The 27,086-nt window shown below is 46.4% G+C and overlaps 1 protein-coding gene across 3 annotated transcripts in view; it reads right to left on the minus strand.

The window, feature by feature from the left end:
• Positions 1–879: 879 nt before the first annotated feature.
• LOC110526336 (CD276 antigen) overlaps positions 880–27,086 on the minus strand; it is a 79,925-nt gene continuing 53,718 nt past the window's right edge. For 2 of the 3 annotated variants that reach the window (XM_021607214.3, XM_090238545.1), the window contains 2 exons: positions 22,006–22,044; positions 880–1,816 (listed from right to left, as the gene is read on the minus strand). In XM_021607214.3, the coding sequence (XP_021462889.3) occupies positions 22,022–22,044 (23 nt within the window). In that variant the 3' untranslated portion in view covers positions 880–1,816; positions 22,006–22,021. The remainder of the gene's footprint in view (positions 1,817–22,005; positions 22,045–27,086) is intronic. The other variant, XM_090238544.1, reaches the window with a different exon arrangement.

The raw sequence follows: 27,086 nt of genomic DNA on the forward strand, positions 1-27,086 counted from the left end.
AGTTTGGTTTCCGTTTCCCCTGTTCGTTACTCATCCTAGCACAGTAATCACCACATGCTATCTGCCCCCCTATTCCTCACCTGTAAGATTTAGAACTCCTTGCAGACATCCTGAATTTAGGGAGGCCAGGCAACATAGTATAGACTTTGAGGCTGGCATTTTCTTTCTTAAATCCCATGACATTTCCTCCCTGCTCCTGAATGGGAGAATGAGAGTGACATAGAGAGGGGGCAACCAAATAAACCCTTCCAAGGAGCTGAAGCCACTAATCTGTAATTTAATTTCAAGCGGGTGTCTGGGCCATGAGGACACATGGCAAGGTCAAGGGCTACTGTACAGAGAGCGAGAGAGAGATGTGGATTTGGAAGCACAGCCTTCGGTTTGATCAACAGCTTCATCCAGCTTAGAAGGAATAGTGATGGGTTGGGGGGGGGTAACCCTTCCCTTCCTACCTCTCAGAGACAGCCAGCCTGTCTGTTCCACCAGCCCAACCGCAGCCACTTATTTCACACACGGCAGTAGCAAATACTCCTGGAGGAAATTCATTATTCAAACAACTAAGATGTTTGGGATGAATAAGCATCTGCAAGTCCCTAAGAACGTGAGAGCGTAACTGGCAATTTAACACGTCCGGCTAGATCCACATGTAAATGAAAGATTTGTATTACTTTTCACCATTATTCTTGTTTTCCTCATTATGTAGAGGAGTGTAGTCTGCAGATAAATCAGCTCTAATGGAGAAGTGGAGGTATGAATTGTGAGCAGTGTGGCTAATCCCATGGGTAAGGAGATATGTGTAATAGAGTGGACCTTGTTCTCCATGAACACACATGCAGTGGCCCTGGAAATGGACGCAATAATTACCAGTGACCGCTCGGGAACATTTTCACCATGTCTCTTTAATGCGAATCGGCACTGGGTTCTTTCATGGACGGCTTTGGCATTCATACGCACATTGACATTTGGCACAAGGACCTGCTCGAGTACCTGTACACTGTAACAGAACTTATACAATCACCCACCCACCCTCCATCTTGAATTCATAAAACATTCCACCTTGGCAGTTAAGAGTAGCTGAGAAGAGTCCATGTTCATTAAAAACCTTACATATAAGGCTGCTGTCAGGTCAGTGAGAGAACCAGGGTGTATCCCATGCACCATTTGCGGTTTGTTCGAGCTTAGCTGGCATTCAATTTCAATTCCCCCAAGTTATTGAATATACGAGAGCGGTAGACACTGACAGGTACAAGTTACTCCACGGGCAACCATTAATTAGTGAGTCGAGGAGTAAATGGAGAGTTACACAGCTACACTCTGTCTCTGGCAGGTAGGCAGCAAGGGAGACGCTGATGGCAGCCTCAGCTTGGTCATCTCTTAAGCTGTTCACTTCCTATTAGAAATGAGATTCTGGGACTCTCAAACTTCCTACCTCGATACATAGTGAAGAGAAAATGTTGTCCAGGTTCGAGACAGGGAGCCTGTCAAATCCAATGGCCTTCAAGTGGAGCTTCTCTTTAGCCTATTGCATAGAAATGAATACGACTCCACACCCGGGTTCATATACTTTGTTAATTGAAGGAGTAGCAGGGGAAGGGAAATGTAGAGTGCTGTAATAGGATATGATGGGTTTATGGCTTTTTGGAAGCCCAGGAGGAAGTGGTCCTGTAGGGATGGGTATGATGGACTCATTGTCAGCTCAGTAAGGACGGGAAACTGTGTGGGTAGGAGCCAGTGGAACCAGTCTCTCCGTTGATGGATAGGTGTAGTGGGATTAAATATAAGACTCATCGCTGTCTCACCGTCTGCCTCCTCACTGCTGAAAAAAAATAAAATAATAATATTGTGTTAGAGAGAGGGAGGTTGTCAGACCAAAACCTTATAGGGATTTGTGCTGTGGAGAAAAAACATTACCGAGACACTTTCTTATTCCAACAGGACAATATTACGGTTTGTTCCTTTTGATGACTGCAACATCCCAGTCTTTATCCACTTTACCTGTTTCCATATTACAGGTAACTCTTCTAAACTTTTAATGTAGTTTACCCACTCCGGTCCCAATAGACCCCTCCACACCACTGCTAATGCTACCACAGCAAATTAAACTGCTCTCCCTGAATCATTAAACTGGTTCGAGAATTAACTCAGACACACAGGGTTTATAATGGGGCGGCAGGTAGCCTAGCGGTTAGAGCGTTGGGCCAGTAACCGAAAGGTTGCTAGATTGAATCCCCGAGCTGACAAGGTAAAAAATCTGTCGTTCTGCCCCTGAACAAGGTAGTTGACCCACTGTTCCTAGGCCGTCATTGTAAATAAGTATTTGTTCATAACTGACTTGCCTAGCTAAATAAAGGATAAATAAATAAAATAATGTCACACGTGAAGCTCTCCTAGTTTCAGATTTTAAAAAGCAATATAGCAGGGTATAACCGCAGAGGTTCAGTTTAGATATGTAAATAGAGTGGATTACCCAAAACTACCTGAAACATACTGCTCTGGATTTCCAATTGAAAAGAAAAGATTTCAAAAAAATTATAATTTGTTTACATTTTTCAGTAAAATTATAATGTAAAGATGTACATGAAAGGAAATATATATATATTTAAAAAAAACAAAGTTTGAGGAAGAGGAATACTTAATGCATTATGACATTTTGCAGTAGCCTACATGCTCTTTGTTCCAGAAAGGCCTCATCTCTACTTCCTGTCCAAACCTGTCATGCTTATAAAGCTCCTTTTGATTCTGATCTGTCTGGAAGGACTGAGATTGCAGACCATCAGCAGATGTAATACTCTTATGCTTGTGGTGTATGCTGTCTTGGTTACTTTGGCTGGAAAAATGGCTGCTGCCACTGTTTGGAAAACTCTCTATCACTTCTTAATCATTACATATTTTCCCCTGACTGTATCTGTGGCACGTGATATATCTCTATGAAGTGGCGAAACTGTAAATAAAAAAACAGAGACAACTTGATGAATTATACAAGTCAAAAGAAGTCAGACTGTTGACATCTGAGTCCTGCCAGTTTCCTAGAGGTCTCTGTAAACTCGGTGGCTCTGGATATCCATATACAGTGCCTTGCGAAAGTATTAGGCCCCCTTGAACTTTGCAACCTTTTGCCACATTTCAGGCTTCAAACATAAAGATATAAAACTGTATTTTTTTGTGAAGAATCAACAACAAGTGGGACACAATCATGAAGTGGAACGATATTTATTGGATATTTCAAACTTTTTTAACAAATCAAAAACGGAAAAATTGGGCGTGCAAAATTATTCAGCCCCCTTAAGTTAATACTTTGTAGCGCCACCTTTTGCTGCGATTACAGCTGTATGTCGCATGGGGTATGTCTCTATCAGTTTTGCACATCGAGAGACTGAAATTTTTTCCCATTCCTCCTTGCAAAACAGCTCAAGCTCAGTGAGGTTGGATGGAGAGCATTTGTGAACAGCAGTTTTCAGTTCTTTCCACAGATTATCGATTGGATTCAGGTCTGGACTTTGACTTGGCCATTCTAACACCTGGATATGTTTATTTTTGAACCATTCCATTGTAGATTTTGCTTTATGTTTTGGATCATTGTCTTGTTGGAAGACAAATCTCCGTCCCAGTCTCAGGTCTTTTGCAGACTCCATCAGGTTTTCTTCCAGAATGGTCCTGTATTTGGCTCCATCCATCTTCCCATCAATTTTAACCATCTTCCCTGTCCCTGCTGAAGAAAAGCAGGCCCAAACCATGATGCTGCCACCTCCATGTTTGACAGTGGGGATGGTGTGTTCAGCTGTGTTGCTTTTACGCCAAACATAACGTTTTGCATTGTTGCCAAAAAGTTCAATTTTGGTTTCATCTGACCAGAGCACCTTCTTCCACATGTTTGGTGTGTCTCCCAGGTGGCTTGTGGCAAACTTTAAACAACACTTTTTATGGATATCTTTAAGAAATGGCTTTCTTCTTGCCACTCTTCCATAAAGGCCAGATTTGTGCAATATACGACTGATTGTTGTCCTATGGACAGAGTCTCCCACCTCAGCTGTAGAATTCTGCAGTTCATCCAGAGTGATCATGGGCCTCTTGGCTGCATCTCTGATCAGTCTTCTCCTTGTATGAGCTGAAAGTTTAGAGGGACGGCCAGGTCTTGGTAGATTTGCAGTGGTCTGATACTCCTTCCATTTCAATATTATCGCTTGCACAGTGCTCCTTGGGATGTTTAAAGCTTGGGAAATCTTTTTGTATCCAAATCCGGCTTTAAACTTCTTCACAACAGTATCTTGGACCTGCCTGGTGTGTTCCTTGTTCTTCATGATGCTCTCTGCGCATTTAACGGACCTCTGAGACTATCACAGTGCAGGTGCATTTATACGGAGACTTGATTACACACAGGTGGATTGTATTTATCATCATTAGTCATTTAGGTCAACATTGGATCATTCAGAGATCCTCACTGAACTTCTGGAGATTGTTTGCTGCACTGAAAGTAAAGGGGCTGAATAATTTTGCACGCCCAATTTTTCAGTTTTTGATTTGTTAAAAAAGTTTGAAATATCCTCCTCTCAGAGGGCAGTGCAGCTTGCCTCCTCACAAAGGCCAGTGCAGCTTGCCTCCTCTCAGAGGGCAGTGCAGCTTGCCTCCTCTCAGAGGACAGTGCAGATTGCCTCCTCTCAGAGGGCAGTGCAGCTTGCCTCCTCTCAGAGGGCAGTGCAGCTTGCCTCCTCTCAGAGGGCAGTGCAGCTTGCCTCCTCTCAGAGGGCAGTGCAGCTTGCCTCCTCTCAGAGGGCAGTGCAGCTTGCCTCCTCTCAGAGGGCAGTGCAGCTTGCCTCCTCTCAGAGGGTAGTGCAGCTTGCCTCCTCTCAGAGGGCAGTGCAGCTTGCCTCCTCTCAGAGGGTATTGCAGCTTGCCTCCTCTCAGAGGGCAGTGCAGCTTGCTTCCTCACAAAGGGCAGTGCAGCTTGCCTCCTCTCAGAGGGTAGTGCAGCTTGCCTCCTCTCAGAGGGTATTGCAGCTTGCCTCCTCTCAGAGGGCAGTGCAGCTTGCTTCCTCACAAAGGGCAGTGCAGCTTGCCTCCTCACAAAGGGCAGTGCAGCTTGCCTCCTCTCAGAGGGTAGTGCAGCTTGCCTCCTCTCAGAGGGCAGTGCAGCTTGCCTCCTCTCAGAGGGCAGTGCAGCTTGCCTCCTCTCAGAGGGCAGTGCAGCTTGCCTCCTCTCAGAGGGTAGTGCAGCTTGCCTCCTCTCAGAGGGCAGTGCAGCTTGCCTCCTCTCAGAGGGTATTGCAGCTTGCCTCCTCTCAGAGGGCAGTGCAGCTTGCTTCCTCACAAAGGGCAGTGCAGCTTGCCTCCTCTCAGAGGGTAGTGCAGCTTGCTTCCTCTCAGAGGGTATTGCAGCTTGCCTCCTCTCAGAGGGCAGTGCAGCTTGCTTCCTCACAAAGGGCAGTGCAGCTTGCCTCCTCACAAAGGGCAGTGCAGCTTGCCTCTTCTCAGAGGGTAGTGCAGCTTGTCTCCTCTCAGAGGGCAGTGCAGCTTGCCTCCTCTCAGAGGGCAGTGCAGCTTGCCTCCTAATCCATCATAAAAATGAACACAACACAATATTTTCACACCTGCATGTTCTCATCGGATTCAAATCTACTTTTAGATATTCCCCCTTTGGAAATGCATGATGTGTGTGTTCAAACAGGGGGTCATTCTTATAGAGTCCAGGACAGCAGCATCCTGAAATGAATTTCAGAAATGAAAGACCACCCCAGACCTTTACCAAAGGCTATAGAGATTGTTTGGCTGTATATGCGACACGAGCATACACTAAAAAACTCTCATATCTTCACGTCAGACTCCTGACTGAATAGACTGGGAAGTTAACACAGACTATCCAAACTTGAAGAAAACTTTCTCTCTATCCAAGAGCTCCAGCAGACAGACATCAGGAGGACAGAACCATCCTATCCCACTTCTTCTTAGCAGGTTGAGACGCTGCATGCTGACGGACAGTTTCATTTACAGCCAGTGCAGGGGATTGCACACTAATTTACTCAGGCTATAGGAGACTGTTCACTTAAAGCAGCAGCGTGCTGGGTCCATTCTAATGAGCCACTGTAAATCCACACTGCACTCATTTCAGTCCTCATTTGCATTGAAATGGAAGTGCCATATTTCATTCTCTTCCTTGGTAACCTTCCACCACTTATTTATATATTTGGAGAACCCTGTACAGGGAGCCACGGGCACGCTGTTTTCAGACATTGATGTAAATGACAACAATCTGAGTCATTATCAGAGAACAACTCCAGCTGGGGGGGTTCTGACATAAACACAGACGTTTCCAGAAGTCAATATGCAGCTTTGGAGAGATCTTACAACGGTCAAGGTAAGACAGGTTGTCCATAAGGCATTATGAAATACACAGTGTCCTTATAAAGATGTATTGAGCAGTTCATTTGTATACTTTGTATATATTTGTATAATTTGTATAAATGCATGTGGTTTATGCATTGTAACACTGCTGGTGGTAAGCACACCACAATGAAATATTACGGACATGACAATGATAAACAATGCTCAGAGTAAACCGTTCCGTCATACATACCCTCCAAGACGTCGCAGTCACAGCTTCACTGACTGTCACCTCAACGCAGCCTCACACATCGCACACACGCCAAATAAACGTCATATGTGCCTTTCCTCGTATTTTTATTATGTTGTGTGATTTCCCCCCTCCAATTTCCTCCAAGCCCCCCCTGGTGTTAATTATCAGGCTTCTTTCCCCTAGAGCAGCACAGAGCTGTGGAAGTGCATTAATCTTGATTCTACACTCCAGTACAAAGCCTTGTTTGAAGAGACTCCTGTGGTAAGCCCCAAAGGCGGAGTGATTCAGAGTCAGAAGAAGAGAGAGGAGAGGGAGAAAGAAAAGAGTCGCAGATCGCTCTGTGTTTACACTGGGAAACCTGGCCGCCTGGCAAAGCAGCATGCAAACCATTCGTCCCCTTCTTCCTCAGTGTTATAATCATCATCTGTATGATGAATATCAAGCTGTGCGTCTGTGATGACGTCAGAAGGGACCATGGGCTGTTATGGTTTATTGATTTGGACTGTGGTGGAGTAATGAGGTCACTTTCATGTCATCATCCCATTCCCACTCAGTGGACTGATGGCTGCTGAGTGGACCTGTCGGTGTTCTGGGGACTAACTAGGAGCTCTACAATTAAATCTGACCCATTTCTATGTTCCAAATTGTCTCTCCAGCCATGTAATTTAATGGTCTGCTCGCATTGCTTTAGTGTAATTACAAGGTTTTCAAAACATGTTCCTTCGTTAAAAAATTTAGTATATAGTGAGCCTTGTCCATGGATCCTGTGTAGCTAGTAATTGGCGGCAAATCAATGTTAGTGAATTTTTGAGGCTACTATACTGTTCTGTAGCTGCTGGTCTGCTGCTGGCTGGTCACTCTGCTCGCTCTCATCTAATATGTTATCCACATCATTGCACAGATACAGACAGAAGCACACTCTCTGACAGACACGTCTACCGCCCTCACCTAGGATTTTATTTTTAATTAACACAGGTCATTCCAGATATTTCCACCAATGGAAAGACAGAGATTGTATTACGATTTCCATTTCAGGAAGTTGTTTTAAGCCTGTGTCGGGTCAAATAATCATTAATTGCACTGTCATCACTGTGCCTGAGTGACAGAATTCATGAGAGCTCATTCATTTAAACAATCACAGTGTCTAGGTTGAGGAAGGTGATCCTTTTGAAACCTTCTAGAACTGGAATTCAGAGGGCTTTAAATGGCAAAAAATGTTATGCCCTTGATTTCTTGTAAATCGTTAGTCCTCAGTTCTAGAATAGATTCTCATTATGAAATATAGTTCTACAGTATTGAGGCACTAAGCCCAGTTTGCCAACACAGTGATACACATCTTTCAGCTCTGACGCCTTTCATTTGGAGCCATGTATTTTCTCCCTGAGCTTTATAACACTGACTGACATAAAAATATATCTTAGGCTGCATTTACACAGGCAACCCAATTCTGATTTTTTTTCTCACTAATTGGTATTTTGACCAGTCAGATCAGCTCTGGAAAAAGATCTGATGTGAAAAGATCTGATGTGATTGGTCAAAAGACCAATTAGTGGAAATAATATCAGAATTGGGCTGACTGTAAACGCAGCCTCACAGTCTACAAATCCAGCATATTTGTGCCTATTCCCATTTGGGTATGCTAACTAGTCTATTTACATTTCTGCCTTCTGTAATTCTCTTGATGTTCTCAACACACACCTTTCCTTTGCTGACAACAGTTTAGCAGTATGTATTTCATTTAGCCAATTTAAAAGAACAGTGTTTCAACACAATTATACCAGCTCATATTTGAGATGACATTTGTAAAAGCTGTAAAAATGTCTGAAGGTGTGTGCTACTGTGTACTGTATGCCAGTGGAGGCCTCTATAAAAGTCCCAACCCCAGTAGGACACCTCATGTGGCCAATGAGAGAAGAGACAACAGTGCAGGTGCCAGGCTCCCGGCCCTCTGCCCCGGCGGGGGTGATGGAGGACGTGATGAATGCTCTGGAGGAGTATCTCACCATCCATGTAATGCAAGGGGGATTGGACAGTCAGGCCAGGGGCATCAGGACAGCAGCAGCGACCAAAGACCCTGAGCCAGGTATATTAAGTGTTGCTGACAGCCAGGTGACACCAGAGCTCTGTGTTGTGTTGACTGCACACGACTCAGTACCATGTCAACATGATGGAGTGATAAACAGCCTTCAGGATCCATAGATCACCTGGGACACTCCATATGTAATGTATATACAGTATGTACCTCTGCATGCATACCGCAGCCCACCGCACTGCACTGTCACGGGGCCCCAAGGCATAGAGTTGTAGTGAGGGAGGAGGGAAGGTGAGTGGTCTCCATGCTGTGTATTACAAACCCAGGCTCTCCTCTGCATTATGAGTAATCTGTGCTAGTTAATTGAGCCCAGAGGCAGTTGGTTTCAATGAAGCCTCCTGTATTTTTTTGGGGTGCAAAATAGAAGAAAAATCTCTCTCAGAGGAGCGGGGCTCTCTGTCGAGAGGCAAACAGAGCAGAACTCCTGCCGTGTTCATTAGCTGTCATTGATCAGTGATTCAGTCCCCACACTCCCGCTGCCTGCCACTGCACACTGATATTACGAGTTCCTTGTCATGAAAATCGTTATTAAGGTCCAAAAAAAAGTACAGCCAGCCCAGCAACTTTGGTCCTTGTATTTTATTTTTCACTGCACTATTATCTCCACTATTCTGATGCGTATGGCTCCGCGCCAATCCTCCCCAAGCAAAGCTACAAAATACTATGCAGTCAGTGATATTCTGAGCAGCACAACTATCCATCCTAGACCATTCTCCAATATCAATATGATGCAGTTTTCTGCACATCTCCTTATTGGCTTTTCCTCAGTGGTCATCATCAGGTATCTGGTGCTTGTCACTTGGAGAAATGTACAGTACAGTATTATACGCTTGCATAGTCATTATCCTGATAAATGGCTGAGACAATAAGCTAAATAATGCACAGATGTGAGGATGAGGAGAGCGAGTCGGAGAGGGTGATTCCATAGCCAACACCTCCCAGGAGAGCTCTAGCCCAGCGTAAGTGTCCTGTCTGACATCATCAACATCAGACAAGCCTCGCCGCGGCGCTGAGACAACAGTAACCTGAGGAGCCGCGTCGCCTGGCGCCTGCCCTCTCCCCAGAAACACCCAAAGGTCACACCGACACGCCAAGCGAAGCTTATTCCTCACCTCACGCCAGCTCTCTTGCTCTCGCTGTCTCTCTCACTTTCAACAACGAGCCACGGCACAGCAGCTATACTTGAAATGCTCCAGGAACCATTTCCCATTTTTATATCTCACTTTATTTCTTCGCCTCGTTATCTCTTCCTCATTCTTATAAAAAAAGAGAAGAGTGCGGCTCCTCAAAGTGATGTGTCGTCTCTGCTCCCTAAAACAGGACAGAGACAGAATAAGCCCCTTGGCCAACACTGTAAAACATAACAATGAGATAGATTCTTAGAGTGACAGTCCAGAGTTTAAGTAGATATACAGGGGAGAATTAAATCAATATTTTAGAGCTCTAGTAGAAAAGAAGAGGGCCATTATCTAGAGCTAATTGTACCTATAGGCCCTGTCCTATTAGACGTATTAATATCTACTCTCTCATTGGAATTCATTTGTGGTAGTCTACTGGCTGTTGCTGGATGACTAGGCCATATCTGTCTCTCTGCCTCCTCTCGCACATTCACACTCACAGGATTTCCTTTATTCGCTTTGTGTCTGGCCTTGACAATTCATCCTCCTTCCATTGGCAGATATAATATCAGGGCATGTGTGCTGCAGCTCCCAGTACAATGGGATTCTGAGGTTCTCTTTGCATGACTCATTTGGAGTGATATGTCCTCCTGATTAACATGGATCATTAAATTGTGTCAAACGTACACGTTTATACTGCATATCTCACCATGCTATAGCCGATAACAAACGCAATCAGGCGGTCTATTAGCATTTTCTGGTAAAAGCCTACTAGCAGACAAGGTGAGAGTCTCCACAATGAATGACACTTCCCTCAAGGACACACAGTCCTCTGTGAGGAATTACAGGAGATGCTTCACCATTGTTCAATGTTTCAGGGAGCACTCACTACGGCTAATTACTAACCATGGCAACAGCTCTCAATGTGAACACAGTATGGACACGCAAGGTGAGTGAATTCCATACCCAGTGGCCTGCAGTTGTTGTATGAAATATAAGAATGAAGATTAGAAAATAATAATGAATCACATACAGATATATCAAGAAGGTGGTAAAAGGTTTTATGAAAACAGAAATGTCCCATGACATTAAAGCAAGATAATCAGATGCACTGAACTTACGTTATTTAATAAGACATGCTGCACTACGCATAAATGAGATAATCTATAAAAAAATGGCCACAGAAATATTAAAATAATTGATTGGTGGTGATTCAGCAGGAGAATATGGTTTACAGGATATTGGCCTGCAACAGTGATAGGACTGAACGTGAAGGTCAGGGCGTAGTAATGTCAGATAACCTCACAGACCGTGGCTCAAATGGCACCCTATCCCCTATATAGTGCACTACTTTTTAGCAGGGCTTATAGGATTCTATAGGAAATAGGGTGCCATTTTGGACTGAGAGTGACTCTTGGTGCCTCTACTTTATTTGGGGAAGTTAGAGGAAACGAGTTCCTCTGCCCTCTGTCATCATGGTTGGCTGTCACAGCCGTCAAAAGAAGTGGACCAAAGTGCAGCGTGGTGAGCGTACATTTTCCTTTTATTTAAAATGTCGCCAACAAAACAACAAACAAAGAAACAACCGTGAAGCTTACAGGGCTAAACCTGAACCTATAGGGGAGGGTCTGGGTGGGCATCTATCCACGGTGGTGGCTCTGGTGCGGGACGTAGACCCCGCTCCACCTCTGGCTCACCCCACTTTGGTGGCGCCTCTGGTGTGGGGACACTCTCTGTGGGCCCCGGACTGGGGACCCTCGTTGCGGGCCCCGGACTGGGGACCCTCGTTGCGGGCCCCGGACTGGGCACCCTCGTTGCGGGCCCCGGACTGGGCACCCTCGTTGCGGGCCCCGGACTGGGCACCCTCGTTGCGGGCCCCGGACTGGGCACCCTCGTTGCGGGCCCCGGACTGGGCACCCTCGTTGCGGGCCCCAGACTGGGCACCCTCGTTGCGGGCCCCAGACTGGGCACCCTTGCCGTGGAGCAGGCACCGGACTCAAACCTACTGGAGGCCTGGTCCGTGGAGGAGGCACGGGATGAACCAGGTTGGGGAGACCTACTGGAGGCCTGGTCCGTGGAGGAGGCCCAGGATAGACCGGGCTGTGGGGGGAGCACTGGAGATCTGGTGCGTAGCCTTGGCACCACTCTTCCAGGTTGAATGCCCACTCTAGCCCGACACGTGCGGGGAGCTGGTGAACTGGGGAAACCGTGCGTAAAGCCGGCGCATAACTCACCGGGCTGTGGAGGCGCACCGGAGGTCTGGGGCGCCAAGCTGGCACAAGACGTGCAGGGCTGGGGAGGCACACAGGAGGCCTGGTGCGTGGGGCTGGCACAGTCTTCACCAGACGGCTAGCACGCACCTCAGGACGAGTATGGAGAGCTGACTCAGGTGACATCAACCCGAGGACACGCTCCGTAGGGCGAATGTCGTGCCTCATGCACCAACACAGCAACTCTCTAATAGCTCTCTCCTCCAATCTCCCCATCAACTCCTTCACTGTCTCTGCTTCACTCCCTTCGCTCCCCTCCAATTTCACCCGACTGGCTCTGGTTCCATCCTCGGCTCCGCCAACCGTCCCGTGTGCCCCCTCCCCAAAAAAGTTTTTTTTTGGCTGCCTCTCCTGGCCACGCTGCTTGGTCCTTTGGTGGTGGGAAGTTCTGTCACGGGCATCGTAAGAAGTGGACCAAAGTGCAGCGTGGTGGGCGTACATTTTCCTTTTATTTAAAATGTCGCCAACAAAACAACAAACGAAGACACAACCGTGAAGCTTACAGGGCTATAGTGCCACTAACAAAAGTCAACTACCCACACTGAAAGGAGGGAAAAAGGGCAACCTAAGTATGATTCCCAATCAGAGACAACGCTAGACATAGAAAACAAAACATAGAATGCTCACACAAATCACACCCTGACCAACCCAAAATAGAGACATGAAAACCTCTCTAAGTTCAGGGCGTGACATTGGCCCTCTCAGCAATTGTAATTTTTTTGACTGGATCCAATCACTGTATGAATAAAAACATACTGTGACCGTATATATACTGTCACGTTCTGACCTTTATTTCCTTTGTTTTGTCGTTATTTAGTATAGGGCAGTCTATGTTTGTTTTTCTATGATTTTGGGATTTCTATGTTTTGGCCTAGTATGGTTCTCAATCAGAGACAGGTGTCATTAGTTGTCTCTGATTGAGAATCATACTTAGGTAGCCTGGGTTTCACAGTTTGTGGGTGATTGTCTATGTTAGTTGCTTGTGTCAGCACAGTTCTCATTATAGCGTCACGGTTGTGATTCGTTTATTGTTTTTGTATAGTTTGTATTCAGTGTTCAGTGCTTTCTTTTATTTAAAAAATCATCATGAACACATACCACGCTGCATTTTGGTCCGCTTCATACGACATATACGCACAATAAAGATATTGATATCACTGTCTTGACACCAAATAACTTTGCTTTGCGTTTTTACAGCAAGGGAAACATCTGTATTATTTGCATAGTAACATAATATGTGTGCATTGACAAAGCGTGTGTCAGCTGAAATGCAGTGTCAGCTCCTTCACTCCAGCTGGCCCTTGTGATTATTCTCCAAATGTGATGAATATAATTATAGGGAAACTATCCCATCGTCGTATTAACAGATCCATGTCTTGAACCCCTAAACCTGCCCTATGAAATCTGGATGGAAGGAAAATAAAGAGGAAGCTCTCACACTGCATTCATTGCTTCCTTTAATGTGACAGGTTCAATCTTAGTTGGGTCAAAATTGATGGAAAGCTTCTGAAACGCCTCTAAAAATATCCACGAGCAATATCAAACATGCTCGTCATAATGAAAGAGGAAAATATAGATTTCACAGAAACCGCTGTTGTAACAAAAATATGCTTGGCATTCATAACCTCCCTCTGTCAGCTAGTGAAGCTTTCCTAAAATAGTCAGAACACGGTACCCAAGCTGGGCTTCCTGGCCTGGGCAGTCCTCTCCTTCAGGCCTAGGCAGGAAGGGGAGGACCAGGGGAGTGAGGTGGAGCCTGACACAGCCTCCCAATGCTTGGCCTGCCGATGGGCCAGCCCATCCCTCTCTAAAGACAGGCAGCAGACCAGGGGCCACACAGGCCAGGCTCCAGTCACTGGGTGATGGGTGAGGCCTCACAGTCTGCCACTGCATTACTGGTGTGATCTGTGGAGGGTCCACCTGACCCTCACTACAGAGAGACAGGCAGACAGACAGATAGATAGACAGAGAGTATACTGCACCGGGCTGTTCTGTTCTGGGAGAGGAAATACACCACACCACACCATCCAGACACTCCATAAGTCTCTCTAGACAGTGTCGTTACACAGCTGCATGGTAGGTAACCATACTGTACAGTGCCTTGCGAAAGTATTCGGACCCCTTGAACTTTGCGACCTTTTGCCACATTTCAGGCTTCAAACATAAAGATATAAAACTGTATTTTTTTGTGAAGAATCAACAACAAGTGGGACACAATCATGAAGTGGAACAACATTTATTGGATATTTCAAACTTTTTTAACAAATCAAAAACTGAAAAATTGGGCGTGCAAAATTATTCAGCCCCCTTAAGTTAATACTTTGTAGCGCCACCTTTTGCTGCGATTACAGCTGTAAGTTGCTTGGGGTATGTCTCTATCAGTTTTGCACATCGAGAGACTGACATTTTTTCCCATTCCTCCTTGCAAAACAGCTCGAGCTCAGTGAGGTTGGATGGAGAGCATTTGTGAACAGCAGTTTTCAGTTCTTTCCACAGATTCTCGATTGGATTCAGGTCTGGACTTTGACTTGGCCATTCTAACACCTGGATATGTTTATTTTTGAACCATTCCATTGTAGATTTTGCTTTATGTTTTGGATCATTGTCTTGTTGGAAGACAAATCTCCGTCCCAGTCTCAGATCTTTTGCAGACTCCATCAGGTTTTCTTCCTGAATGGTCCTGTATTTGGCTCCATCCATCTTCCCATCAATTTTAACCATCTTCCCTGTCCCTGCTGAAGAAAAGCAGGCCCAAACCATGATGCTGTTACGGTGCGTGAATGAGGACCCAAAAGCGAATTAACTTAAACAGAGCTTCTTTAATTACCAAACATAGGTAGGCTCAGATGGACCGGCAGATTCCGACAGGACAGGACAAGGTTACAGCAAACATGACGACAGTCTGGTTCAGGCATGAATGACACAAACAAACAAGAATCCGACAAGGACAGGAACAAAAACAGAGAGAGATATAGGGACCTAATCAGAGGGAAAAAGGGAACAGGTGGGAAACGGGGTGAATGGGTAGTTAGGAGGAGACAAGGAACAGCTGGGGGAAAGCGGGGGAGAAAAGGTAACCTAAGACGACCAGCAGAGGGAGACAGGGTGAAAGGAAAGGACAGAGACAAGACACAACATGACAGTACATGACAGTACCCCCCCCACTCACCGAGCGCCTCCTGGCGCACTCGAGGAGGAAACCTGGCGGCAACGGAGGAAATCCTCGATCAGCGCACGGTCCAGCACGTCCCGAGAGGGAACCCAACTTCTCTCCTCAGGACCGTACCCCTCCCAATCTACGAGGTACTGGTGACCACGGCCCCGAGGACGCATGTCCAAAATTCTACGGACCCTGTAGATGGGTGCGCCCTCGACAAGGATTGGGGGGGGGGGGGGGAAGACGAGCGGGGGCGCGAAGGACGGGCTTGATGCAGGAGACATGGAAGACCGGGTGGACGCGACGAAGGTATCGCGGAAGAAGAAGTCGAACTGCGACAGGATTAATGACCCGAGAAATACGGAACGGACCAATGAACCGCGGGGTCAACTTGCGAGAAGCCGTCTTAAGGGGAAGGTTCTGAGTGGAGAGCCAAACTCTCTGACCGCGACAATATCTAGGACTCTTAGTTCTACGCTTATTAGCAGCCCTCACAGTCTGCGTCCTATAACGGCAAAGTGCAGACCTGACCCTCTTCCAGGTGCGCTCGCAACGTTGGACAAAAGCCTGAGCGGAGGGGACGCTGGACTCGGCGAACTGAGATGAGAACAGCGGAGGCTGGTACCCGAGGCTACTCTGAAAAGGAGATAGCCCGGTCGCAGACGAAGGAAGCGAGTTGTGGGCGTATTCTGCCCAGGGGAGCTGTTCTGACCAAGACGCAGGGTTACGAAAAGAAAGACTGCGTAAGATGCGACCAATAGTCTGATTGGCCCGTTCTGCTTGACCGTTAGACTGGGGGTGAAAGCCGGAAGAGAGACTGACGGAAGCCCCAATCAAACGGCAAAACTCCCTCCAAAATTGAGACGTGAATTGCGGACCTCTGTCCGAAACGACGTCTGACGGAAGGCCATGAATTCTGAAAACATTCTCGATGATGATTTGTGCCGTCTCTTTAGCAGAAGGAAGCTTAGCAAGGGGAATGAAATGAGCCGCCTTAGAGAACCTATCGACAACCGTAAGAATAACAGTCTTCCCCGCTGACGAAGGCAGTCCGGTGACAAAATCTAAGGCGATGTGAGACCACGGTCGAGAGGGAATAGGAAGCGGCCTGAGACGGCCGGCAGGAGGAGAGTTACCGGACTTAGTCTGCGCGCAGACCGAACAAGCAGCCACGAAACGACGCGTGTCATGCTCCCGGGTGGGCCACCAAAAACGCTGGCGAATGGAAGCAAGCGTACCCCGAACGCCAGGGTGGCCGGCTAACTTGGCAGAGTGAGCCCACTGAAGAACGGCCAGACGAGTAGGAACGGGAACGAAAAGAAGGTTCCTATGGTCAGTCCAAACGACAAAAGGAACGGTCGCCCCCTCCAACCACTGTCGCCATTCGCCTAGGGCTAACCGGATGGCGAGCAGTTCGCGGTTTCCCACATCATAGTTACGTTCCGACGGGGACAGGCGATGAGAAAAATACGCGCATGGGTGGACCTTGTCGTCAGAGAGGGAGCGCTGAGAAAGAATGGCTCCCACGCCCACCTCTGACGCGTCAACCTCGACAACGAACTGTCTAGAGACGTCAGGTGTAACAAGGATAGGAGCGGATGTAAAACGATTCTTGAGGAGATCAAAAGCTCCCTGGGCGGAAACGGACCACTTAAAGCACGTCTTGACAGAAGTAAGGGCTGTGAGAGGAGCTGCCACCTGACCGAAATTACGGATGAAACGACGATAGAAGTTCGCGAAGCCGAGAAAGCGCTGCAGCTCGACGCGTGACTTAGGGGCGGGCCAATCAATGACAGCTTGGACCTTAGCGGGATCCATCTTAATGCCTTCAGCGGAAATAACAGAACCGAGAAATGTGACGGAGGAGGCATGAAAAGTGCACTTCTCAGCCTTCACAAAAAGACAATTCTCTAAAAGGCGCTGGAGGACACGTCGAACGTGCTGAAGATGAATCTGGAGTGACGGTGAAAAAATCAGGATATCGTCAAGGTAAACGAAAACAAAGATGTTCAGCATGTCTCTCAGGACATCATTGACTAATGCCTGAAAGACAGCTGGAGCGTTAGCGAGGCCGAAAGGAAGAACCCGGTATTCAAAGTGCCCTAACGGAGTGTTAAACGCCGTCTTCCACTCGTCCCCCTCCCTGATGCGCACGAGATGGTAAGCGTTACGAAGGTCCAACTTAGTGAAAAACCTGGCTCCCTGCAGGATCTCGAAGGCTGAGGACATAAGAGGAAGCGGATAACGATTCTTAACTGTTATGTCATTCAGCCCTCGATAATCTATGCAGGGGCGCAGAGACCCGTCCTTCTTCTTGACAAAAAAAAACCCCGCTCCGGCGGGAGAGGAGGAGGGGACTATGGTACCGGCGTCAAGAGCTACAGACAAATAATCCTCGAGAGCCTTACGTTCGGGAGCCGACAGAGAGTATAGTCTACCCCGGGGGGGAGTGGTTCCCGGAAGGAGATCAATACTACAATCATACGACCGGTGTGGAGGAAGAGAGGTGGCCCTGGACCGACTGAACACCGTGCGCAGATCGTGATATTCCTCCGGCACCCCTGTCAAATCACCAGGCTCCTCCTGTGAAGAAGAGACAGAGGAAACAGGAGGGATAGCAGACATTAAACATTTCACATGACAAGAGACGTTCCAGGAGAGGATAGAATTACTAGACCAATTAATGGAAGGATTATGACAAACTAGCCAGGGATGGCCCAAAACAACAGGTGTAAAAGGTGAACGAAAAATCAAAAAAGAAATGGTTTCGCTATGATTACCAGAAACAGTGAGGGTTAAAGGTAGCGTCTCACGCTGAATCCTGGGGAGAGGACTACCATCCAGGGCGAACAAGGCCGTGGGCTCCTTTAACTGTCTGAGAGGAATGTCATGTTCCCGAGCCCAGGTCTCGTCCATAAAACAGCCCTCCGCCCCAGAGTCTATTAAGGCACTGCAGGAAGCTGACGAACCGGTCCAGCGTAGATGGACCGACAAGGTAGTGCAGGATCTTGAAGGAGAGACAGGAGTAGTAGCGCTCACCAGTAGCCCTCCGCTTACTGACGAGCTCTGGCCTTTTACTGGACATGAAGTGACAAAATGACCAGCGGAACCGCAATAGAGACAGAGGCGGTTGGTGATTCTCCGTTCCCTCTCCTTAGTCGAGATGCGGATACCTCCCAGCTGCATGGGCTCAGCACCCGAGCCGGCAGAGGAAGATGGTAGTGATGCGGAGAGGGGGGCGACGGAGAGCGCGAGCTCCTTTCCACGAGCTCGGTGACGAAGATCAACCCGTCGCTCAATGCGAATAGCGAGTTCAATCAAGGAATCCACGCTGGAAGGAACCTCCCGGGAGAGAATCTCATCCTTTACCTCTGCGCGGAGACCCTCCAGAAGACGAGCGAGCAAGGCCGGCTCGTTCCAGCCACTGGAGACAGCAAGAGTGCGAAACTCAATAGAGTAGTCTGTTATGGATCGATTGCCTTGACATAGGGAAGACAGGGCCCTGGAAGCCTCCTCCCCAAAAACAGATCGATCAAAAACCCGTATCATCTCCTCCTTAAAGTCCTGATACTGGTTAGTACACTCAGCCCTTGCCTCCCAGATTGCCGTGCCCCACTCACGAGCCCGTCCAATAAGGAGAGATATGACGTAGGCGACACGAGCAGTGCTCCTGGAGTAAGTGTTGGGCTGGAGAGAAAACACAATATCACACTGGGTGAGGAACGAGCGGCATTCAGTGGGCTCCCCAGAGTAACACGGCGGGTTATTGATTCTGGGCTCCGGAGATTCGAAAGCCCTGGAAGTGGCCGGTGGATCGAGGCGGAGATGGTGAACCTGTTCTGTGAGGTTGGAGACTTGGGTGGCCAGGGTCTCAACGGCATGTCGAGCAGCAGACACTTCCTGCTCGTGTCTGCCTAGCATCGCTCCCTGGATCCCGACGGCTGAGTGGAGAGGATCCGAAGTCGCTGGGTCCATTCTTGGTCGGATTCTTCTGTTACGGTGCGTGAATGAGGACCCAAAAGCGAATTAACTTAAACAGAGCTTCTTTAATTACCAAACATAGGTAGGCTCAGATGGACCGGCAGATTCCGACAGGACAGGACAAGGTTACAGCAAACATGACGACAGTCTGGTTCAGGCATGAATGACACAAACAAACAAGAATCCGACAAGGACAGGAACAAAAACAGAGAGAGATATAGGGACCTAATCAGAGGGAAAAAGGGAACAGGTGGGAAACGGGGTGAATGGGTAGTTAGGAGGAGACAAGGAACAGCTGGGGGAAAGCGGGGGAGAAAAGGTAACCTAAGACGACCAGCAGAGGGAGACAGGGTGAAAGGAAAGGACAGAGACAAGACACAACATGACAGTACATGACAGATGCTGCCACCACCATGTTTGACAGTGGGGATGGTGTGTTCAGGGTGATGAGCTGTGTTGCTTTTACGCCAAACATAACGTTTTGCATTGTTGCCAAAAAGTTCAATTTTGGTTTCATCTGACCAGAGCACCTTCTTCCACATGTTTGGTGTCTCTCCCAGGTGGCTTGTGGCAAACTTTAAACGACACTTTTTATGGATATCTTTAAGAAATGGCTTTCTTCCATAAAGGCCAGATTTGTGCAATATACGACTGATTGTTGTCCTATGGACAGAGTCTCCCACCTCAGCTGTAGATCTCTGCAGTTCATCCAGAGTGATCATGGGCCTCTTGGCTGCATCTCTGATCAGTCTTCTCCTTGTATGAGCTGAAAGTTTAGAGGGACGGCCAGGTCTTGGTAGATTTGCAGTGGTCTGATACTCCTTCCATTTCAATATTATCGCTTGCACAGTGCTCCTTGGGATGTTTAAAGCTTGGGAAATCTTTTTGTATCCAAATCCGGCTTTAAACTTCTTCACAACAGTATCTCGGACCTGCCTGGTGTGTTCCTTGTTTTTCATGATGCTCTCTGCGCTTTTAACGGACCTCTGAGACGATCACAGTGCAGGTGCATTTATACGGAGACTTGATTACACACAGGAGGATTGTATTTATCATCATTAGTCATTTATGTCAACATTGGATCATTCAGAGATCCTCACTGAACTTCTGGAGAGAGTTTGCTGCACTGAAAGTAAAGGGGCTGAATAATTTTGCATGCCCAATTTTTCAGTTTTTGATTTGTTAAAAAAGTTTGAAATATCCAATAAATGTCGTTCCACTTCATGATTGTGTCCCACTTGTTGTTGATTCTTCACAAAAAAATACAGTTTTATATCTTTATGTTTGAAGCCTGAAATGTGGCTAAAGGTCGCAAAGTTCAAGGGGGCCGAATACTTTCGCAAGGCACTGTACATCCTCTTCAGATACCAAGCTGAATACTATAAACTGAACATCAGAGATATTTCTCCAATAGTTAGATAGCTAGCTATTTAGCGGCTTGCTTTTTGAGGAGTGTGTATGTCTACATGGCAAGCAGGGTTGGGTAGGTTACTTTCTAAATCTAATCCGTTACTGTTACTATTTACCTGTCCAAAGTTGTAATCAGTAAAGTACATTTTGGATTACCCAAACTCAGTAGTATAATCGGATTACTTTCAGTTACTTTTGGATTACTTTCCCCTTAAGAGACATTACAAGAAGACAAACAGAATCCATAAAACGCATTTGGTGTGTCCTCATAGTGGTCTCTGGCTTGTGGTCAGAGAAGAAAATTAAACTTGCATCTTTTCTCAATACTGAGATACGGGTGTCATAATGTATTTTTATTTATTTTCGCAAGATCCTTTCTGGATTTCAACATAATCCAATAAGTAATTATCTAGTTTTTCAAAAGTATCTATAATCTAATTACTGTTTAGAGTAACATTTTTTTTGTGTAATCAGATTACATGTAACTGATTACATGTAATCATCAGTTACTCCCCAGCCCTGAAGGTAGTGTACTGTACTATAGGTTGGTGGGCTGAGCTGACAAGCATCATCCCTCTAAATGATTTAAGCAGTCAAATTCCTCTCACTTTTTTTTAACGTGTTAGATAAATACAGTGAGCAAAAGATTGGCATAGTCGAATTCACTGAAGGGAGCAAATAAACTGTAAGAAACAGGTTATAAATAGGCTGACTTGTTGAGGTCACGGAGACTATTATCAACACCTACGTGTCTGTCTGGCTGGGAGAGAGAGAGAGAACGAGCGAGAGAACGAGAGAGACAGAGAGAGAGAGAAAGTTGATGCTTCTCACTTTACAACCAGCATTTCTATTTTTAACCTCCTCCTATATTCTTGTGTCACTCACGTCTCCCACAGAGACACACAAACACACCTGGTGCTGGCAGGTTAATGACTCATCGCTACAATGGTTATAGGTCCAATGCGGCCTCAATCTCAATATCAAATCATAACATGCTATAATTGAGGAAAATCACGTGTTTCACATTAATTGGGCTTTAAGGGGGGTTAGGAACGAGCTGGAATATTCAAAACCCACTTCTAATGACATTGCACAGAAATACATTTGTCATGGCAACCAATGACCCTGTGATTTTGAGAATCAAAATATCAAGACTTTTCCCAAATTCCTGATTGTCCTTCACAGAATGAATGCAGCCTGGGGCTCATTACAGAAGCAGTTACCCACAGCCTCTGCAGACCTTGGGGCCTCGAGGGCACGTACTGCCTCCTGAAAATACATTGCAATCGCTGGAGGGGGAAATGAAATGCAAAGACAACCTGATATGACACACACACAAACACACACACACACACACACGGACACACACATGAAGGGTGTGTAATGACGTTGTCGTATGTGATTCTTACCTGTGTTCTTTTGTCTTTAGCTTTTCAGGGGGGTCATGGCTGAAAGACAGAACAACAGAGGAATATGAGCTTCGTAATGCCAGTAAGACAATTAGGATGATAGAACAAAACAACATTGTACAGTAGAACTGTTGGCTATTAGCAGCAGAAAGTGGTTCCCTGTAGCATGGGATGTGAACATGTATGTAGCCAGCCTTCATACCTTCTTTGTAATCTGTGGGTAGGGCTGTTGTGGTGCCTGTATTACCGCCACACATGAGCCATGTGACTGTTGAGTCACGGTAATCTCCTTTTATGCACTCTGGACATGCACTAGTAGTACCCAACTTGCTAACGACCATCAGGTCGCTAATGGCCTGGTACTCAGGGCTCTATTGTCCCTCTAACCACTCTGACATTAATGCAAATTAAATAGAAAATCCCATCAAACACATCATCATCAAAACAGAACGTGCTTTTAAAACCTCACCTCACAATCACCTCACTGTGATTGATCAATTTGAAGAAAGAAGTTCAACAACAGGTTGAAACTGAGTGGAAAACATGCTCATTGTGGATGTTGTTTCAAAGCCTAACACAATTAAATGGTCAGTGCTTTGTAAGGTGATGATTAATTCAAAACACCAATATGCATATTAGAGTTTATGCATACGCATAGGCCTGTGAGCCGAACCCAGCCCCGCCTCCCAAAAAAACGGAATTAAAAGAATGATTGTGCCGTTTCTAGTCATCGCCTTCGAGTGTGGACAGTATTACTATGCATACTGGATGAACTAGTTACCTTATGCTAAGCACCAAACTTTCTATCCATGAATCAGGGAGAGAACGTACAGGCCTAGGCAACGCTGTTGGTTAATTGATTGTGCAGGACGGCTTAGCCTACAATTATAGTGAATTTGTATTCGATTTTGAATAGCCTAGTAATAGGGCATTTTTAATATCTAATTAATAGGCTTTACTTTTAGCTACAGAATAACTCACCACCGTTCATTTCCACCTCCTCTTCTCTCTCCTTCATTCCTTTATCCATCACGCAGAGAGAGGGGCTGTCAACAGTTTATTGAAATAAGTTTTGGTGTGAATACATGTTATTATCGATGTTCCTGATCCGATTTCACTAGGTTTCCCAAATGAAACACTTGGTAGCTGTAGGAACAGGGTTGGAGAGAGCATGGCATACAGAGTTTGGGCAGAATATCACCTGTCGCGCAGCGAGAGGCTGCATGCTCCTCAAACAGTGTGTTGATGCATGGAGTGAAATTACCAGAGTAGCCTGAAAAACGAACCAGCGGGAAAACGGACTCCATTTGCTATTAAAACCTTTTGTGACTAGGGGGCAGTATTTTCATTTTTGGAAAAATAACGTTCCCATAGTAAACGGGATATTTTGTCAGGACAAGATGCTAGAATGTGCATATAATTGACAGCTTAGGATAGAAAACACTCTAAAGTTTCCAAAACTGTAAAAATATTGTCTGTGAGTATAACAGAACTGATATTGCAGGCGAAAGCCTGAGAAAAATCCAATCCGGAAGTGACTCATCTTTTGAAAGCTCTGCGTTCCAATGTGTCCCTATTGAGCAGTGAATGGGCTATCAACCAGATTAGTCTACAGCATTGTGACGTAGTTTTACGCATTTACGTTGAAGAAAACCCGTAAGCGGCTACATTGCGCAACTGGTCACCTGATGGCTCCCAGAGTGATTCTCGCGTAAAATACAGAGGTAGCCATTATTCCAATCGGTCCTACTGAAAAACCAATTGTCCCGGTGGATATATTATCAAATAGATATTTGAAAAACACCTTGAGGATTGATTATAAACAACGTTTGCCATGTTTCTGTCGATATTATGGAGCTAATTTGAAATATTTTTTGGCGTTTTCGTGACTGCAATTTCCGGGCGATTTCTCAGCCAAACGTGAAGAACAAACAGAGCTATTTCGCCTACAAAAATAATATTTTTGGAAAAAAGGAACATTGGCTATCTAACTGGGAGTCTCGTGAGTGAAAACATCCGAAGCTCATCAAAGGTAATGATTTAATTTGATTGCTTTTCTGATTTCCGTGACCAAGTTACCTGCTGCTAGCTGGACAAAATGCTATGCTAGGCTATCGATAAACTTACACAAATGCTTGTCTAGCGTTGGCTGTAAGGCATATTTTGAAAATCTGAGATGACAGGGTGATTAACAAAAGGCTAAGCTGTGTTCCAATATATTTCACTTGTGATTTTCATGAATAGGAATATTTATGTCCGTTGCGTTATGCTAATTAGTGTCAGTCGATGATTACGCTCCCGCATCAGGGATGGGGAGTCACTAGAGGTTAAAGTGCATATGGATGACCTGAACAGAGCGCAAGCCTTCTTTGCTACTTTCTCAAACATCAATAGCCTATAGTCAGTCGTATAATGCAGCGCCATATTTGATTTGATTTCTAAGACATTCTAAGGTTTGTATCATTCACAACTAAAGTTGCCAAATAACTCAAAATCTAGTGTATCTGACCTGTTTCAAATCACTTTTATGCTCAACATAGCCTCTTCATATGCGCACACTCGCTCCAGAATGGGAAAAATATCCTTTCTATTTTATTCAGTTAAGTGAAATTATATTATTCTTACTATAAAAATATATAATATAAAATAATGGCACAGGACTTATCAGCATATCTTGTCTGCTAGCCAGATAACATACAGTAGTCCAACTGTTCACAGTGTTACTTTAGACCTGCCTAAATAACGGATTTATTGTGATGGTGTATATTCAATTTATTTTAGATTTGTTTTCATGAAGATGTTCCAAGAGCCACATCAGTGGCTCGGATGCATGGAGGCCTGGAGATGGTAAAAGTGTTTATGTTAATTAGCGGTCAATTACCATGAGACCAGCAGACTTTTACATGACAATAACCGGCAGACAAAATGTCATGAACGCCACAGTCCTATCTGTGGGGTTATAGGTCCAAAACATCAGACCACTCTGGAGGCTCTCACATTACTTTTGAGTATTTAGCCAACCTTATCATGACTCTCCCTAATGAACGAATGAGGAGGGATTACAATATAACGGTTGTCTCTCTCTTTAACCCCCCCGTCCCGGGCCACCGTCCCTCCCTCTCTCCTCTCCTCTCCTGTGTGTGTGTGTGCACCAACCTTGCCCAAGCTAACAGGAAGCAGAGGGCACAGTGCTTTATTTAATTAGCCACTGCAGCGGTGTGCTCATGTGGAACCAACGCGTGGCACACTCTGGAACACTAAGGGGAGGCAGATCAGGGGAGTGAGATGGATTGACGACACGTCGCCCCCCCCATGGGCGCTTCACTGGGCTGCAGGGGTATGGGTCACATGACAGGGGAGGGACAGATGACGTCTGTGGACAGGAATTCACCCTGGGAATGCTTGTTGCTGTCCCCTAAACCCTGCTTTACTAATGTAGAGCCCTGCCCCTTGATGTACTGTACACCTCTCTCCTCTTCTCCCAAAGACACATCCGATCTAGCACGCTCTATGAAATTACTTTAATATTACCCTAATATTCGGATCAGCGCTACATGCCCTCAATGGGCCTCCATGTTGTTGTGATGCAGAATGCTGCTGACTGCTTTCATTAGGTCTGACAGCGCTCATTATTCCATATGATTTAGGAGCAGCTATCCCTCCGTTATCTCTCTCAGTGTGACAATGGCCTTCTCTTCCCGGACCAACAGATAACCCTTGAGAAGAGGCTAAACCCTGCTCAGTATGCAAAACACACACCATTAATAGTTCAAAGAGGAGAGAGGGAAATCCTCTAGCAACACACTACCTAACAGGATCTGGCCCAGTAGTACGGTAATATATGAAAAGCCAATGAAAAATCCAACACTGTAGGGACACAATTAGCAGAGTCAGGTGCTGGTCTTCTCAAGTGTTTTGATTATAGGAAAGGTCCCACCCACAAATTAGTATTTTATCTTTATTTAACTAGGCAAGTCAGTTCAGAACAAATTCTTATTTACAATGACTGCCTACCTGGGAACAGTTGGTCAACTGCCTTGTTCAGGGGCAGAACGACAGATTTGTACTTTGTCATCTCAGAGATTTGATCCAGCAACCTTTCGGGTATTAACCCAAACACTCTAACCACTAGGCTACCTGTTGCCCCAATTATGCATGAAAGTAGGACAGAATATTACAGTCCTCATTCCGATGCAATCGTCTTTTGACACCAAAACCCTATTCCCAGGATGCAGGTTGATAGTGTTGAAGTAAGCACCCTCTTGAGGAAGGAGTGTACTGTACTGTATTAAACCAGTGAGGAACACAAGCAGAAGCACACAAGTTATGCAGAGGAACACTTAGCCGTAGAGCACAGGGACGTCTGTTAATTAGCTCTCCTGAAGTTCTTCTGTGGCCCACATCCACTAATGAAGGAATCATAACGACTGTATTTACATATCTTTAAGCAGTAATATGTGACCACTGGGACAGCACATGAGAAGAGGAGCACCACAGACTACACTGGCTGCAGTGGCTGTTTAAAGAGAGGCCTGTCGGGTTTGACTGGGGCTGGGGAGAGAGGCTGGGTCTGGGTCTGGGGAGAGAAGTGGGGACTGGGGAGAGAGACTTAGGCTGGGGAGAGAAGCGTGAGCTGGGGAGAGAGGCTGGGACTGGGGAGTGAGGCTGAGACTTGGGAGAGACTTAGGCTGGGGAGAGAAGTGTGAGCTGGGGAGAGAGGGTGGGGCTGGGTAGAGAGGTTGGGGCTGGGGAGAGAGGCTGGGAAGAGAGGCTGGAGCTGGGGAGAGAGGGTGGGACTGGGGAGAGAGGGTGGGGAGAGAGGCTGGGGCTGGGGAGAGAGGATGAGGCTGGGGAGAGAGGCTGGGGCTGGGGAGAGAGACTTAGGCTGGGGAGAGAAGCGGAGGCTGGAGAAAGAGGCTGGGGCGAGAGGTTGGGACTGGGGAGAGATGCTGGGGCTGGGGCAGGGGTTGGGTCTGGGGAGAGATGCTGGGGCTGGGGAGAGAGGGTGGGGCTGGGGAGAGAGGCTGGGATTGGGGAGAGAGGCTGGGGCTGGGGAGAGAGACTTAGGCTGGGGAGAGAAG

This window comes from Oncorhynchus mykiss, chromosome 6 (genome assembly GCF_057628025.1).
Source record: "Oncorhynchus mykiss isolate SJ-2025 chromosome 6, ASM5762802v1, whole genome shotgun sequence".
NCBI classification, from domain to species: Eukaryota; Metazoa; Chordata; class Actinopteri; order Salmoniformes; family Salmonidae; genus Oncorhynchus; species Oncorhynchus mykiss.